This window comes from Coenobita brevimanus, chromosome 4 (assembly GCF_032717465.1).
Source record: "Coenobita brevimanus isolate Jiangsu-jjx chromosome 4, ASM3271746v2, whole genome shotgun sequence".
Lineage (NCBI taxonomy): Eukaryota > Metazoa > Arthropoda > Malacostraca > Decapoda > Coenobitidae > Coenobita > Coenobita brevimanus.
Window position 1 is genome coordinate 35,983,246 of NC_136957.1, and position 16,294 is coordinate 35,999,539.

Here is a 16,294-nt window from a genome sequence, read left to right on the forward strand (position 1 = left end):
CTGCTGCTCCACCTACTAATCCACCTATTAATCCACCTCCACCCACTGATCCACCTTTTAATCCACCTCCACTTAATGATCCACCTATTAATCCACCTCCACCTGATGATCCACCTACTAATCCACCTCCACCTGATGATCCACCTATTAATCCACTTCCACCTGATGATCCACCTATTAATCCACCTCCACTTAATGATCCACATATTAATCCACCTCCACCTGATGATCCACCTATTAGTCCACTTCCACCTGATGATCCACCTATTAATCCACCTCCACTTAATGATCCACCTATTAATCCACTTCCACCTGATGATCCACCTATTAATCCACCTCCACCTGATGATCCACCTATTAATCCACCTCCACCTACTAATCCACCTATTAATCCACTTCCACCTGATGATCCACCTATTAATCCACCTCCACCTGATGATCCACCTATCAATCCACCTCCACCTGATGATCCACACTAATCCACCTTCACCTAATGATCCACCTATTAATCCACTTCCTACCTGCTAATCCGTCTCAGTTAATCCTGTATCAAAACTCTCTCTCTCTCTCTCTCCCTCACACACACACACACACACACACACACACACACACACACACACACATTCTCTCTGATATACAAACACACATATTCTCTCTCTCTCTCTCTCTCACACACACACACACACACACACACACAAACACACACACACACACACATTCTCTCTGATATACAAACAAACATTCTCTCTCTCTCTCTCTCTCTCTCTCTCTCTCTCTCTCTCTCAGCCAACAATACCTCTTTCTCTTCCCCTCCTTCAACCCCACTCAGGGTCCAGCGCCTAACACCGTCAAATATTCAACACCACAAACTTTGCTATTTTCTTTTTCCGTATTTTTGGCGCAATTTACGGTGTTGGAGAGGCGCCTTCATGTAGTGGCACTGATATAAGTAGGCGGTGGAGCTGCCTGGTTATACAAATGTCCCTCACCTCCCTCCCTACCCCCCGAAAGGAAGATGGTGGACTGAAGAAGAGCAACTGAGTTCACGACCCGATGAATCTGAGACAACAAGAAGAACAAGAACAACAGCATAAACAGCAGTATCAGCAACAGCATCAGCAACGACAACAACAACAATAATAATAATAACAATAATAATAATAATAATAATAATAATAAAAACTAACACCGTAAAATTCTCCGAAGGCAATTTTGATGAAAATATCCCACAGCCTTTGCCTACTAGAAGCCATTCTATAAAGGAACCTTAAGGTCAAGGTCACTGATCTGTGCATGTCACCTTAGGTCATCACAGTCTATAAGTTTGGTGGCTCTAGTTTTAATCCTTCATAGAAAAGTAGCTGACATCCGTTATTCCCGGAAAAGTCCAAATTTTTTACCCAAGGTGATCTAAGAGAACAACGATTCGATCTGGACCATGATATTAAGCACTGCATTCCGGCCATGATCCAGGTATAGGCCATCAACACTTCAGCCCTCTAACTTACGTGGTTCTTGAGCTTTAGGGTAACCTTTTTTTTCGGATCCTATCTGGGTTCTGGTAGTCGGATCAGGATATTTGGTCAGATGAAGCAGCCAACCAGTACTATAATATGACGATGAATGAAGGCCGTAGCTCAAACGGTCTGCCAATGGCATCGATTTAAATCACTCCAGCAATGTATTATTGACAAAAACATGAGATCTTCCCATGGGGATGGGAAGTCTTAATAATAATAATAATAATAATAATAATAATAACCTAATCATCTCGGAGATTTCTTCTCTCCTTTTAACGATTTCATGCACCCTAAGATTAAAATGTTCAAACTAGAGGCGGTATATGGAGTCTTTAGAAACCTCGTCAGCCCTAATAAATACCAATGCGGTAGGCTATATGATATTTTCACTACAGTCACGAGGAAGAGTATATCATTCATTCATTCATTCATTGCCAGACGCCATGTATCCCAAACTGGGTGGCCAAGGGCTTAGAGTTAATTGTTTTACAGGGAGGGGCATTAATCCTCCACCAACCCCACTTGACACTTAGGGATGCCAGCAGCATCTGGTGTTCCCAGGCGGTCACCCATCCAAGTACTAACCAGACCCAACGTTGCTTAATGCTTTCTAAAAATATATCTGACACACTTTAGCCCGTATTCTGGTAGGTTAAGGAAGCTCCCTAACACCTCTTCCTAAGCGATTTATTTTGGGATATAGTTGGTTAATATCCTTTTATACTTTATTTACGCAGGATATGGCGATATTGGAAGGATTTTTATAACAAAAGATGACGGTAAGCGCCCTAACACCTTTTCCTAGGCGATTTATTTCGTTTATTACACCTTACTGTCCTCTTCTACTGTAAACAAATCCTTCCAGTGTAACAGCGCACTAAAGGATATTACCCAGCCATATCTAAAAATAAATTGCTAAGGAAGAGGGGTTAGGGAGCTTCCTTAACCGAAGAGAATACGAACCTAGCACTTCTTCGTGACTAGCAAATTTCTGGAACACTGATATTCTCTTCTATATTTATGTCGATCTTCATAAGATATAAGCGGCATAGGAGGAAATAGTATGTAATAATGAGGATAAATCGCCAAGGAAATGGTGCTAAGGAGAGAGAGAGAGAGAGAGAGAGAGAGAGATACAATACGGATAGGACTCTATAGCCTACACAGAGGGTTAGTAGTAGTAGTAGCAGCAGTAACTGTAATAGTAATGACAGTATTAATAATAGTAGTAGCCTAGTAGTTGTTGTAGTAATAATGGCAGTGTTAGTATTCGTAGTAGTAGTTGTTGTTGCTGTTGTTATTGTTGTTGTTGAAGAGTAGTAGTAGTAGTAGCAGCAGCAGTAGACCTAACTGTAATAGTAATGGCAGTAGTAGTAGATGTTGTTGTTGTTGTTTTTGTTGAAGTAGTAGTAGTAGTCATAGCAATAGTAACTTGTAGAAGCAGTCATTATTATAAGTTGTAGTAATAGCAGTAAAGTAGAGGAAAGTTTGATTGATTGTTATCCATCTTTGTAACATTTTACCTTTAGGAGGGATAAGTGTTTTTGCAGTTCGGAGATATATAACACTCATGCCTGAGCAATTCCTTCTCGTGCTCTCCGGTGACTTTCAAAACTTTGTGCAAAGAAGATCAAGATACACCGCCCTTCCATTTAGTACCATCTCACATACTAGTTTTATTGACGGTAAATGCAAGAGAACAAAAATTTCAACTTGCCTGCTTTATTTGATTAGATATTTTGCTATCTTCTTTACGTTTTCTTAATTAACTTTACCTTTCTGATATATCTTATAGGAAAATATTGCAGTCCTTGTCATACAGATTGTTTGTTGGTACCAACACAGTTGGTACCATCTTCTATTTGGGATGACCTTGTTTTGATGAAATTTTTATTTGCAGGTAAAATTTTTCTGATAGACACTATAATGAGATTAAATAATATATGAAATAAACGACAATCACTTAATAATTTCCATATGAAAAATCTAAATCGAATAAAATAGTAAGTTATATTATTTTGAGAAGTGGCAGGCAGCTGCAGACGCTACCTGGCCCTACTACTGCTGATAAAATATTTGCTTTTGTGTTTCTCTTGTTTGATTGCTTTACCGTTGCTATTTGTGAGTATTTTTGGCTTGTTTTCAATATATATCAGTAATTTTAGAGGTTAAATTTGCTTTTGTATCACCATATTGGCTTGAAATGAGTTCCTCGAGACCGTCCAGAATATCGTTATTTATGATAAAAATGTTGATGTTATCACGTGACATGATTTTGAGCCATTGTAGCTGCGTAACCTATTGCAGTATTTGGTCGTACAGCACTGAAGTACTTGGTGTTAGTACAAAGTGTAAATAGTGTGAGTAATATCCATGATATTGATATTCCATGACGTAATAGTACCAGTAATCAAGGTTGACGATGTTGCCTGGGATTTATTGATAAAATTGCATCTACAAGCACGGTAATCTACGAACAAATTTTATTTAATCTGGTTTATCTAGTTTAGACTAAGTAAGCTGCAGACCAAGGATGATACGAGGAGTGAGAATAATCAAAACTTGTATTTATTCATATTTTTGAACTAGGATGAGTGGGTGTATAGCCTGGTTAGATTGTTTTCATCCGACAGAACTAAACACTCTCATCTTGAATCAAATCATACCAGTAGTTGCTGGAAATTTGATGAGCCATTGTTATGAGATAGAAGTGAGTTTTCTTGGTTACTTCTCAGATTGACACTCCAGTCTGAACACTTGAACCATGAATCGAACTGAAAGGGATTATTTATTTATTTATGAATTGGTGGGGACCATCATTCACTCATTTGATGTCATGTTGCCTACTTCATTCTTTTATCATTCGTTTTCTGGGTCGCCCTCCTCTCTTCCTATTTCTTGCATCTTTCCTGTCATTTTTTATTATTATCGTTTTCTCCTCAGGTGGTATATTTTAGATCAGAGTAAATGCATTATAGTCGGAGAATATGGTCATCATTTTCTCTCTAATGATTAGGATCACAGACCAAACCACAGCAGTTACAGTTCTTGTGCACAACCTGCAAGAAAGAAGACTGGACAAAATTCACTGAAGAACAGAACAACACATTAATACACAAATCAATACACTCACCACCAGCATTAAGAGGCACATTCCAAAGTTCATCAGCATCATACTCATCGCAGACAAACACCACATTCCACAAGGCAACAGACGACATATCAACCCAACCTTTACACTTGAGATTGCTGGTGTCACAAGCCAATGCAGCTCACTTAAGAACAACTCCTTCCTCACACACACACACATCGTCACAAGGGAGCACAAAGCAAACGGTGAGATGAACAATAAATTTAAAGCGAATAATGTAAAAAAATCGGAAGGCCTTTGTAACAACGTTGAGCCACTCCAGCGACTCCTCTTGGCTCTGCGCAGTACTGAACAATACAGGTACCGGTATCAGTAAATTACAAACAAGCACCTCCACAACCCACACCACCTTCACCTCCAACACCCTTGCCCAAAGATGATCCAGGAATATGCAGGGCAGGGGTACCTATCTTCCCTGAGCTGGGTGCATTCTCTAGCTGCTTACCCCAGGGTGATGATGGTAAACGATAATTTCACTTGTATATATTTATTTTTGTACTGTAATAATTTTTAAGGATTATTATGATAGTGAATAATTGCCTTTATGTACTAATAATTTAGTTGCTAAACAGGGAAGGATGAAGCACAAGAGTAGGTGCGTGGAGTGAGGTGAGCTTGTGAGATGCGGGTGCTGCGTGCGGTGCTGGGCGGGTGTGTGGGTGTGGTGGCAACTGTGGTGGTGCTGGCGACCCTCACCTCCACCCCACCCACCGCACCAGCCATACACTCCATTGTACCGCACAACCTCAAGGTGAGTCACAGTCAGAAAGTTGTGTCTGTGTGCATGTGCTCACATTCACAGCATGTTATCTGGCATTGCCAGCAGCTCACCTCCACTGTAGAAAGCACTATCCTTCTGCTTTTCAATGCCATTGAGTTGAGTCCACATATTGCTTGAAGGAGGAACTATAGCGAATGAAATGAGGGTAATTTTTTTATGGTGGTGGTGGAGCCAAACTATAACCACCAACTGCTTGCCCACTTCCTCTCTACTTTTTTTTTTCTCTCTCTCACTCTGTCTCTCTTTTTTCTCCCTTGCCTGCACACCCTGAGAGGGGGATGAATGATATATTACTGGTATCTTCTTCGTAGCATTAGAAGTGACTGTAAATGACTGTTACTTCCTCCTTAAAATTCACGTTACCCAGTAATTGAAATTTTGACGTGCCTCTCTCAGTGACACCTGGGAGTGGAGCACAGGTAGGTTATGTTATTAGTCCATAACACCTGGCTGGGAGGAGTTATGTAATTAAGTTGATGATAATTTAAGATCTATTTTTCATTGACTGTTGCTCTTGATTGATTACAAAGTCTGGGGTGGGTGTTTTTTATGCTTTTAGTCCCTCATTCATGAACCAAACAGGTGTCACAAAAATTTTCTACCTAAAGCAGTGTTTTGCTTACTCTTATCCTAGGCTTCAGCCACTTACATCCAAGTGATGTTCATTTTAATCTGTTCTTGCGCTGCCATACAATTTTATTCAGCCAAGGAAAGGACTCTCATACTGAAGGGTATATTAATGCCATGCTTGACCTCACCAGTTCAAAAAGTTTGTCCCAAACTGAATGAAATAATCAGGAAATGGTTAGAATAAAAATATGAAGACAAGAGCTCCCCAGGCTCAAAGGGTTCATTGAGGACTGACTAATAATTTGTATTTTTCCACAGGAGGAGTTGGAGGGTAAGATGACGTGCGATCGTCAGCTGCTGGCACGGCTGGGTCTGGCACAGGAAGGTGAGGAGGAGGCAGATGAAGAGGAGGAGGGGGTGAAACAGAGGAAGGGAGGAGGCCCAGTGTTATACCCCCACCACACCTGGGACAACCTATCCACACCTGTCCTGGCCTCGGCTGTTAGTATTAGCTAACTCATTCAGTCCCATGATGTGCTTGTAACTTTAGTTTTGCCATGTCCAGATGATTTTATCGAGCTTTGGAGAAACTTCTTGAACTGTAGGAGTTAGGTGTTGCCTTCATTAATTCTTTCACTACTTAGTGGCATTCATGAACTGAGCAAAACATCCAGTAGCACCAAGAATGAAATGGAAAAAATGTGTCACTGTATGAAAGTGGTTAAGAGTGATTTTTATGGATATAAGTGGGAGCTGTTACCTTTCCTGACATTGAGAGAGCTCTCTCTCCGTGCTAAGGGATCTTTGTATGTGGCTTGTGTTAGAAGTGCAATATTCTATGGGACTGAGACTTGGGCAGTAAAAGAAGAAGATATTCGTAGGCAGAAACGTACAGAAATGACAGTGGCTAGTTGGATGTGTAGTGTGTCCTTGAATGTTAGACCTAGGGGGGCTAGGATTATGATTGAAGAGTTGAGAGGAAGGATGGGACTGGAATGTGTTGGTGTTGTGATGAGTTGGGGTAGATTGAGATGGTTCAGGTATGTTGAGAGGATGGTGGATGACAGTTGGGTGCAGAAGGTTAGAAGTGTGAATGTCAGGTGTAGGGTTGCGAAATGCAGGCCAAACAAGACCTGGAACGAGGTCATAGAATGTGATCTCATGGATAAGAGACTGAATATGGAGGCTGCCAGAGATTGAGCAGCATAGAGAACCATCATTAGGTGACCAAGGCCGACTCCTGCAAGCTTGTTGGAGTCTTTATAAACAGTGTGAACAAACGTTGATGATGATGATGAAATACGTACCACTTCTTCCTTTATAGTGCCTTACCTGAATTTAGTTGTGCTTGGCAGGTGTGGGGCAGTGAGGTGGATGAAGTGGAGGGTCTGGTAGGTGTGGTACAGGGGGTGCTGCCAAACCTCACTCTAGTCGTCTACACCCTGGATCTCTCACCGTCTCAGCTGCACCAGGTAAGCCAACATTTTGCACCTCCATCTTCTGAATGTCCAATGAGATTTTTTAAAGAAACTTTAGGATGTTATTTGAGGGCTGTTTTTAAGTTGAAGGATAGTAAAATAGAAAGGTTATATTGTATAGCAGTTCAAGTCCATCTGCCATAGATTTTTTTTTTTTTTTAAATGAATGAATGACACCTGTAATCTGGTGTGCAAAGTTTTTTCTTTATTTAATATGTTTTTCCTTCTGTCATTGTCTGTAAAAAAAGAGGAGGGGGGGGGGAGTCGAATTCTCAACCATTTCAGAGATGAACACCACAGCTAAGCCTCCCCCAGTTTTTCAGCTCCAGGCTTTACTATACCTTTCCACACATACCTCCTACACTGCTGCTCTGTGCTTTTTTTTTTTTTTTTCTTTTTCTTTTTAAATAGTATCTTGGTGTCCAATGGATTCAATATTTTAGTTATCATGGCTGTCAATATAAAGACCAAGATAATACTGCATCAATGTGCACCTTTAACTTGCCAGAGCTGCCTGACACTCAGGCATGTAATTGTTATTGGCAGATAATTTATGTACCATGGGAGAAGCTTTGGGGGACTAAATGGTGGTTGAATGGAAGTGTGGCCCAAACAGTTTGGCAACCTTTGGTTAGTGTTTTATTTATTTATTTATTTTTTCTGACTCTCAGGACCCTACTTCACCCCACCTTAGGATGGGAAATGAGATCTGGATGATGTTGAAATATCAACCTCTCTTATTAGTCACCACCATAAAAGAGAAGGGTACAGTTGTTTAACATGTGCCAAATGCTTTTACACTAACCTGACAAGCATTCCTAACCCATTTTGCTAGGTTGATAATGAATTTAAGTCAGCTTGGAGGACTGATTTAACAAGGAACCAAGGAAAATCATTGCATTATCACAACAAAGATTCATCAGATTTTATGCAGCCACAACTTAGTACTTTAACTGTGGGTGTCCTTTTCCATCATATGAAATCAAGCTAACTGTAGTAACAAGATTTTCAGGATTTTTTTTTTTTCCTTTTTCATTTTCTTTCTTTCTTTTTCTTTTTCTTTTTTTTTTAAGGTTGAGGAGGCGTGTAACTCATCTTCAACTTCATGCCTGACCCTAACGTTTGACTTCTCGCCCTTCCCTGCCCACGTGAGAGACCCCCGCTTGAAGGCATACAGGCCCATCATCATACAGGTGTGATCTTTACCATTATCATTTGTGTGGAGGGGGAGAGAGGGAGGGGGAGGCCAAGGATGAGATGGAGGGATGGAGTGGAGAGAGGGGGTGTGAGTTGGGAGCAGGGCAGTGAAATGGCGGGGGACAGGGTGACATGGAGGCGATTTGTTCGTGGCCACCCCGTATGGTATTAAGGTGTCTGGCAATAGATAGATAGATACGTATTGAACAGTCTGATGCAAAAATATGTTCACCTGTCCTGCCCCTCTCCCATTATCGTACAGGTTTGATCCATACCCTTATCACTAGTTTGCCTCTTGTGCAGTTAAATGTGTAAGTCCGTTCATCTCTCCTGCCCCTCTCATTGCTGGAGTCATCAGTGTTTGAATATGAGATGGTGAACTGAGTTGCATTTCAGCATTCATCTCTGAGTGATAATATGGGCCTTTGTAAGTTTGTCCATGGGTTTCATTCAAGAGTTTATGAATCCGGTGATGATAGAGAGGCAGGAGAGGTGAATGAATTGTTGTATTTTGACTCTGTATTATGTCTTTGTAATTAGTGAGGGATATGTTCCAAAATATCAGTTTTTTTTTTCTATACACTTGAAACTGTAAAGTAGGGGATGCCAACAAGTCAGCTTAAGACAGTAGATAGTAATGGAGGTTTGATAGACAGTATGTGTTAATTTACAAAGGACTTGATCGCAAAACAAGTATCAAGAGGCACCGTATAGCAAGGTCTTATTATTCTGAGATTATGTTAAACTTGTGATTTTTTTTTTTTTTTTTTTTGTTAATATAAAGATTACCCCATGCATGACTCATATATATATATATATATATATATATATATATATATATATATATATATATAAGCCTTATTTCATCCATTAATGGAAACTTAATGTGCCACCAATAAGTAGTTTGAACATGTTTTTTAATGGCTGTACAATATACCCTCACTGTTGCCACTCCTTACCTAGAGCTTCTGGTTTGATTTTGAAGATTTCCTTCTCGGAGGTCAGCTGCCATTCAAGGCTAATAATTTCAGCTTCACAATAAGAAGTTCCCCTGAGTTGACTAAAATCATGTGATAGTAGGAGGAGTCTGATACAGAATGCAGTATTGTATTGTAGGAGTTAATACTGCAGCTATTAGATTAGGTGATGAATGATAAATAATATAAATAGAACTTTGCAGGAGTTGCTGAACGTAAGTGCGTTTTTTGACAGACAAATGAGGAAGTAAAGAAGCATTGAGAGGTTGATACGGATGAGCTGGAATGCATTAGGAGAAGTACCTTGAGATGGTTCGACTATGTAGAGAAAATGGAAAATGAGAGGGTGACTTGGAGAGTGTGTATGAGTGAGGTGAGGGGGGAGGGAAGGGGAAGAGTGAGGCTGAGGTAGAGAAATGGGCTGGAGAGAGATATGAGTGAGGGGGTTGTGAGTTGGTGGGAGGGCAGCATTATGGTGGAGTACAGGGTGACATGGAGGCAGGATGTTTGTGGCCACCCTTTCTGGGATTACAGTGTCTAGCTGTAAACAGATAGATATAATGAACAACAATGAAGAAATGAAAATAGAAATATGTAGTCCAGTTGGTACTAAAGCAGCAGTTCTCTTTGTCATAATAAATAAAAGAAACCTAACATTGCAGGAATTGTTGGTGCGAGCGGGTGCTGTTCTGTGGCTGGACCCGGGTGTGCGACTCTCAACCAGCGGGGCGGCGGGGCTTGGCGAGGCGGAGGGTTGGGGTGACCTAGCACTGAGGGCCGGTGGGGTCCTCACGTGGCCCCTCCCTGCCCCGGCACCACTGCCATCTGCTGCCCTCACTCACCCCAACATGTTTGCTTTCTTCCACACCAAGAAGCATAACTACGATTTTCAGCAAGTGGGTCCAGGCTTCTTATTCTCACTGATTAAGGAGGTTCCATGGCACCTCTTCCATACCTGTTTATTTCTGCATATGACATGGCACTGAGCTCATCTATATTATTTATGAAATCTATGTGTATATTACTTAGGCATAAATAACATATGTACATGAGAGTAATGAAAAGTATTATGCAAAATACGAGAATACAGGCCCAAGAGAGTGAGAGATTGACTTGGAGAGTGTAAGTGAGGTGGAGGGGGATAGGGGGAGGGATGATAAGGAAAGGTATATGAATGAGGGTGGTATGAGTTGAAAGGACAGCAGCCTGATAGTAGAGAACAGAGTTACATGGAGGCATTGTGTTTATGGCCACCTCCTCTGGGATAAAGGCATCTGGATATAGACTAATAGATATAGGAAGTAGATAGGGCCCAATATCCATCTCTCCTTAAGTGATATAAATGCATCTGGATATAGATTGATAGATATAGGAAGTAGGTAGATAGGGTCCAGTAACCTCTACTCTTGTATTTTTTTTTCGGTGCTTCTCATATTTTTACATATACGCTCCTCATGGGGCAATGTAGGATTGGATGATGGGTGGATGGAATTAAATTACCAGTGTATGTAAATGACCATTGGATTAGAGATCTCAGGCACTATTTGGTGTGGAGTTCATGCGCTCTGAGTTTCTGTCTGAATCCTTGTGTTGTTGTTGACACCTACTGATGGCCTTTTGAAGCACTAATAGCATAATTAGCATCTGATTTCAGTCTTTAGCCTGTTACTGCAGCTTAAACGTAACTCAGTAACCGTCCACAGTCATCTTGTCGTATAGTAGGCCTATATGATTAGCAGGAAGATTGATGGAACAATACTGTAGATAGATTACTGGATAAAGTTATAAGGTGTTAGATGGATAGAGAAATAGATATGAGGAATATTAGACAGACAGGTAGATGCAGTGTATAAGGTATTAGTATTAGTGTTGTAGCTGTTGTGTTGTGTACAGATGGGTGATGCTGGTACAGTGCTGGTATACAACACAGCCGGGGTTCACCGCCACCTCATGCTGCCGTGGGTGTCCTGCGCTCTCACACAAAACTGTATCAGTCCAATTGGAGCTCAGGACACGGGATGCAGGTCAGCACCACACCACTGCTCTTGCTCCTCTTACATTCCCAGTATTTAACTTGTTCAGTTATAGGTGATGGTGACCATCATCCACTCACTTGATGTAGTGCTACCTACTTTTTATTTTGATGGCTCTACAGTGAGTTATAAGCCTAATGGTTTCCTGTAACCCTAGAAACCATAATGCTGGGTGGTAACCTTATAACCAAATAGTGGGGTAATGTGGAGCCTACTGTGGGGTCCCTGGTAACTGGTTGGAGATACAATATGCAGGGTTCTTCCGGGAACCAAAGCTCCACAGTCTTCCCTGCCCCTCACTGGCAAGGCACTCTCTGCCACAAAGCTATATCAATTCACTGCATGGGATGGCCCTGCAGGAACAATTGCTTTCCTGCAGTTGGTAGATCTGCTTGTCCAGACAGCCTGGAGTTACTCACCGATAGTACCGGTAACTAATTACAGTGCTAGCATTCATTCTTAAAACTATTAGACAGTTTTACTCAGCTTAAAGAGGTGATGGATAGTATTATGATGACGCTGATCCTGTGTGATGATGATGATGATGATACAATGTGATGATGATACTATATATGGTGATGATGATGATGCTGAGACAATGTGATGATGTTGATGATAGATGATGATACTATGTATGGTTATGATGATGCTGATACAATGTGATGATGATGATGATGATGATGATGATACTATACCGGTATGTAAGAATGATGGTAGTGATACTGTATATCTTTCCCATCTTCTGACACAGGTACGACAAAAAACCTCTGTTCCGGTACTCAGGCTGCCACCACTACGACGCTTCTGCCTTCAACGTGGCACTGGGTGTCATGTTCAGTTACGACACCCGCCCCTACCTCGCCCCAACCTCCCCCTTCACCCGCACACCTCCTCCCACATCAACCAGGACTGGGGAGGAAGCGGAGGAAGGTGGGGAGGCAAAAGTTGGAGGGGAGGTTAATGGGGAGGAAAGACAAGGTGTGGTTGAAAGAGGGACGAATGTGACAGCAGGACAGGCACGGAGAAAAGAAGGGGAAACGGAAGCAGAAGCCACCTACACAAACTCCAGCAAGGTTAGGGAAGGGGTGAAGCAGGAGACAGTGAAAGATGCCGTGAACCAGGAAGGGGAAGATGATACAAGGGGGAGGAAACACTGACGTAGGGAAGAAGGTTATCCTAATTGTCCCTATCCCCCTCCCTCTCTAGTGGTGTTATTCTCTCTCTGGCTTCAGTTTAGGGGGCTTCGATTGGGGTAGGAAAGGGAGGAGTGAGGGAAGGAGGTGGAGAAAGAGTGAAAGAAGGAGATGCTGAAGAATTGAAGGAGGGAGGAAGAAAAGTGAGACAAGTAAGTGAGGAAATTATGGAAAAGAAAGAAGAGGAGGAGTAAGGGAATGAAGTGAGGAAGAGTTGGAGGAGAATTGAGGGAAGGAAGTGAGGAAGAGTTGGAGGAGAATTGAGGGAAGGAAGTGAGGAAGAGTTGGAGGAGAATTGAGGGAAGGAAGTGAGGAAGAGTTGGAGGAGAATTGAGGGAAGGAAGTGAGGAAGAGTTGGAGGAGGAAGTAAGAGGAGGAGAATTGAGGGAAGGAAATGATGAAGAGTTGGAGAAGGAAGTAAGAGGAGGAGAATGGAGGTAAAGAAGTGAGGAAGAGTTGGAGAAGGAGGGATGAAGAAATACAGAAGAATTGTGAAAGGAAGTAAGAAGGGAAGTAGCAGATGTGGAGACAAATACAGATAGGAATATGAATAAATGGGGAAGAGACACAGAAAGAAGTAGGAATCAGTGGAGGAGAGTTTGAGATGGAGCAGATAGATTTGGAGGAGTATTAGTAAGAGCGGTGGAAAAAAAGGTCTGAGAAACATGCAGAGAAGTATTTGGAGAAGTATAGTGAAGAAGGATGTTTGAGGAAGATTTAGCTAGAGATGAGAGGTAAAACTGAATGACCAGAAGAGGTAAAGGAAGAAATAAAAAGGAATAAAGAGAAGGGAGAAGGATGAAGTGGAGTTGAAGTTTCTGGTGACATAATAACACATAATAGTCATGCAATATGGCAGCTTCTCATATAGTGGATACTGTATTTACGTTAACCTAGCAGGCAGTCGCACCCTTATTTGATGGTGGATAATTTGTATTCCAGTATGATCATTTATTTTTTTCTTAATTTCTCTCTCTGTCACATCATTTTATTCAGCTTTGGAGAGATGAAGTGGAGGAGTTAGACAGAGCCTTCATTAACCCTGTCACCATGAAGGGAGACCTGCCTAAGCTGAATAATATCATGTGGTGGTAGTAATAGTGGGGTAAATAAGGCATCGTCATGTTGAAGGGCCTTGTGGAGAGGATGGAGAGTGAGAAACTGACAAGGAGAGTGTTTGTGAGTGAGGTGGAGGGGGGGAAGAGGGAGGGGGAGGCCAAGGATGCGATGGAGGGATGGAGTAGAGAGGTATATGAGAGAGGGGGGTGTGAGCTGGGAACAGGGCAATGAAATTGCCTGGGGATAGGGCAACATGGAGGCGATTTGTTTTTGACCACCTCTGACGGGATTAAGGCGTCTGGCAATAGATAGATAGATGTTGAAGGAACAGTCTCTCCGGCCCCTTTGTATGAGTTCAGGGGAGGCTGTAGAGGTGAAGGGGTTAATTTTCTAGTAATATCCCCAGCAGATCAAAATCGTCACACGTCAGCCTGAGTGAAATTAAAAGCTATATCATTGTGTCCACAGAAGCAAAAGGGTTAAGACTCTCTGAAGCATCGTCCTCGGTAAGATGCACATTGAACATCCAAGCATCCATCCATCCATCCATCCATCATCCAATCCTACGCTGTTCCATGAGGAGCGTAAGAGCCCGGGGCTATGCAAGTTGGTCCTGATATTTAAGATGAGAGAGAAACACCGAAGCACTAGCTGATATGTTTTTACCTGATTGAACTTGGCCACTCCCACAACTTCAGTAAATTGTGCATGAAGTTCAGTGAGCCTTTGATAGATCAGAATGAATTTCCTTGGTTTCTATACTACTTTCACTCAGACTTGGCTTAAAATTACCATCTTTCCATGTTGAATTCTGAGATATAACATTCGATTAACAGTAGAGTATGGTGCTAGTCACAACGAAGTGCTGTGGAAAGGATATAGAGCCACAGTATTATCTCATTCTGCCACAGAGCTACAAGAAATAAGCTGCAAAAGGAAGAAAATCTGGGCCAAGTTAAGGTAAAAAGAGTATAGGCAAGTTAACCCTCTACTCAGACCACACTTAGCCATCAACTGAGCTGAAAGGAGTTAGGGATATTTGTCAGGTGGTGATGATGATGATAATGCTGCTGCTGATGATAATGATGATGATGCCGATGATGATGATGATGATGATGTGTTAGAGATGATGATGATGATGGTGATGATGTGTTAGAGATGGTGATGATGTGTAATGGATGATGAAGATGATGATGATGAGTTGTACCAGTCATGTAACTGTATATATATTTTTTCTCATTCTAAATTTCAAAATAGCTTAAGTTTCTACAAAGGTTTCTATATATATATATATATTTTTTTGGGGGGGGGGATTGTTTTCACCTGGGATTTTCTAAACAATTTCTTCTCTTCCTTTTTCTTATTTCTAAATCCTACTTGTCTCGTAGAGCAATAGTGGAAGAGAGGTTTAGGATGATGATGATGGTGTTGGTGATGGTGATGATGATAGTGATGATGATGGTTGTGATGATGATGATGATGGCAGTAGAGGTAATGATGATGATGGTGGTGGTGGTGATGAATGTGATGGTGGTGGTGATGATGAAGGCTGTGATGAAGATGATGATGGTGGTGGTGATGATGATGATGATGGTGGTGGTGATGATGATGATGATGGTGGTGGTGATGAATGTGATGGTGATGATGATGGCTGTGATGATGATGATGATGGTGGTGGTGATGATGATGATGATGATGATATGGTGGTGATGGTAATGATGATGATGAAAAAATAGTGATGATGATAGTTTTTTATTTTAAGTAAATTAGGATGTTAATGAAGATACCAGTGCATAAAAAAAGAATTTAATAGGGTGAAAAAAAAACTCAAAATTTGTCTCAAAACACAAATTGTCAAAAAAAAAAAAAAAAAAAAAAAAAAAAAAAAGGACCCCAGGCAGACAACGGTTAGCCACAGATTCTCGCGTTTGGCAGTGTTGTTGTTGTTGTCGTCGGTGGTGGTGGTGGTTTGTTTACATCGACGCTGCTACGGTTAATTTTTTTTGCGTTTCCGGTTGAGTCACATGTTGGTGTTTAGGTCATGTAGTTAGTTTTGTTTTTTGTGGTTATTATTTAGAGATGTGTGTGTGTGTGTGTGTGTTTCTTGGTGTGTGGTTCTTCAGTGTTGTGCTTTGTAGTGTGTATTTCTCTCTCTCTCTCTGTCTCTCTCCCTCTCTCTCTCTCTCTCTCTCTCTTTTCAACTAGGTATAGCTACCTTAGTCACTTAATGTATATACAACTGAAAGCATTTATACATATATATATATACCAAAGATACACGGGAGTATCCGTTAATTATGAATATACGTGATTAGTTTTTGTTTATGCGTGTATT

At 41.3% G+C, this 16,294-nt stretch overlaps 1 protein-coding gene across 1 annotated transcript; it reads left to right on the forward strand.

The window, feature by feature from the left end:
* Positions 1 to 3,615: 3,615 nt before the first annotated feature.
* On the forward strand, positions 3,616 to 12,934 carry LOC145395673 (uncharacterized). Its single transcript, XM_080269239.1, has 9 exons — positions 3,616 to 3,641; positions 5,244 to 5,422; positions 6,341 to 6,407; positions 6,462 to 6,523; positions 7,378 to 7,494; positions 8,574 to 8,693; positions 10,337 to 10,570; positions 11,568 to 11,698; positions 12,459 to 12,934. Exons 2-9 carry the CDS (start codon positions 5,294 to 5,296, stop codon positions 12,862 to 12,864), a joined length of 1,266 nt encoding a protein of 421 aa, XP_080125365.1. The 5' UTR covers positions 3,616 to 3,641; positions 5,244 to 5,293; the 3' UTR covers positions 12,865 to 12,934.
* The last annotated feature ends 3,360 nt before the right edge of the window (positions 12,935 to 16,294 follow it).

Coding starts and splice junctions, on each gene's coding strand:
- LOC145395673 (XM_080269239.1), top strand. CDS start 5,294: ATGCGGGTGCTGCGTGCGGTGCTGGGCGGGTGTGTGGGTGTGGTGGCA. Junction 5,423..6,340: donor TTGTACCGCACAACCTCAAG/GTGAGTCACAGT, acceptor ATTTTTCCACAG/GAGGAGTTGGAGGGTAAGAT. Junction 7,495..8,573: donor CACCGTCTCAGCTGCACCAG/GTAAGCCAACAT, acceptor TTTTTTTTTAAG/GTTGAGGAGGCGTGTAACTC.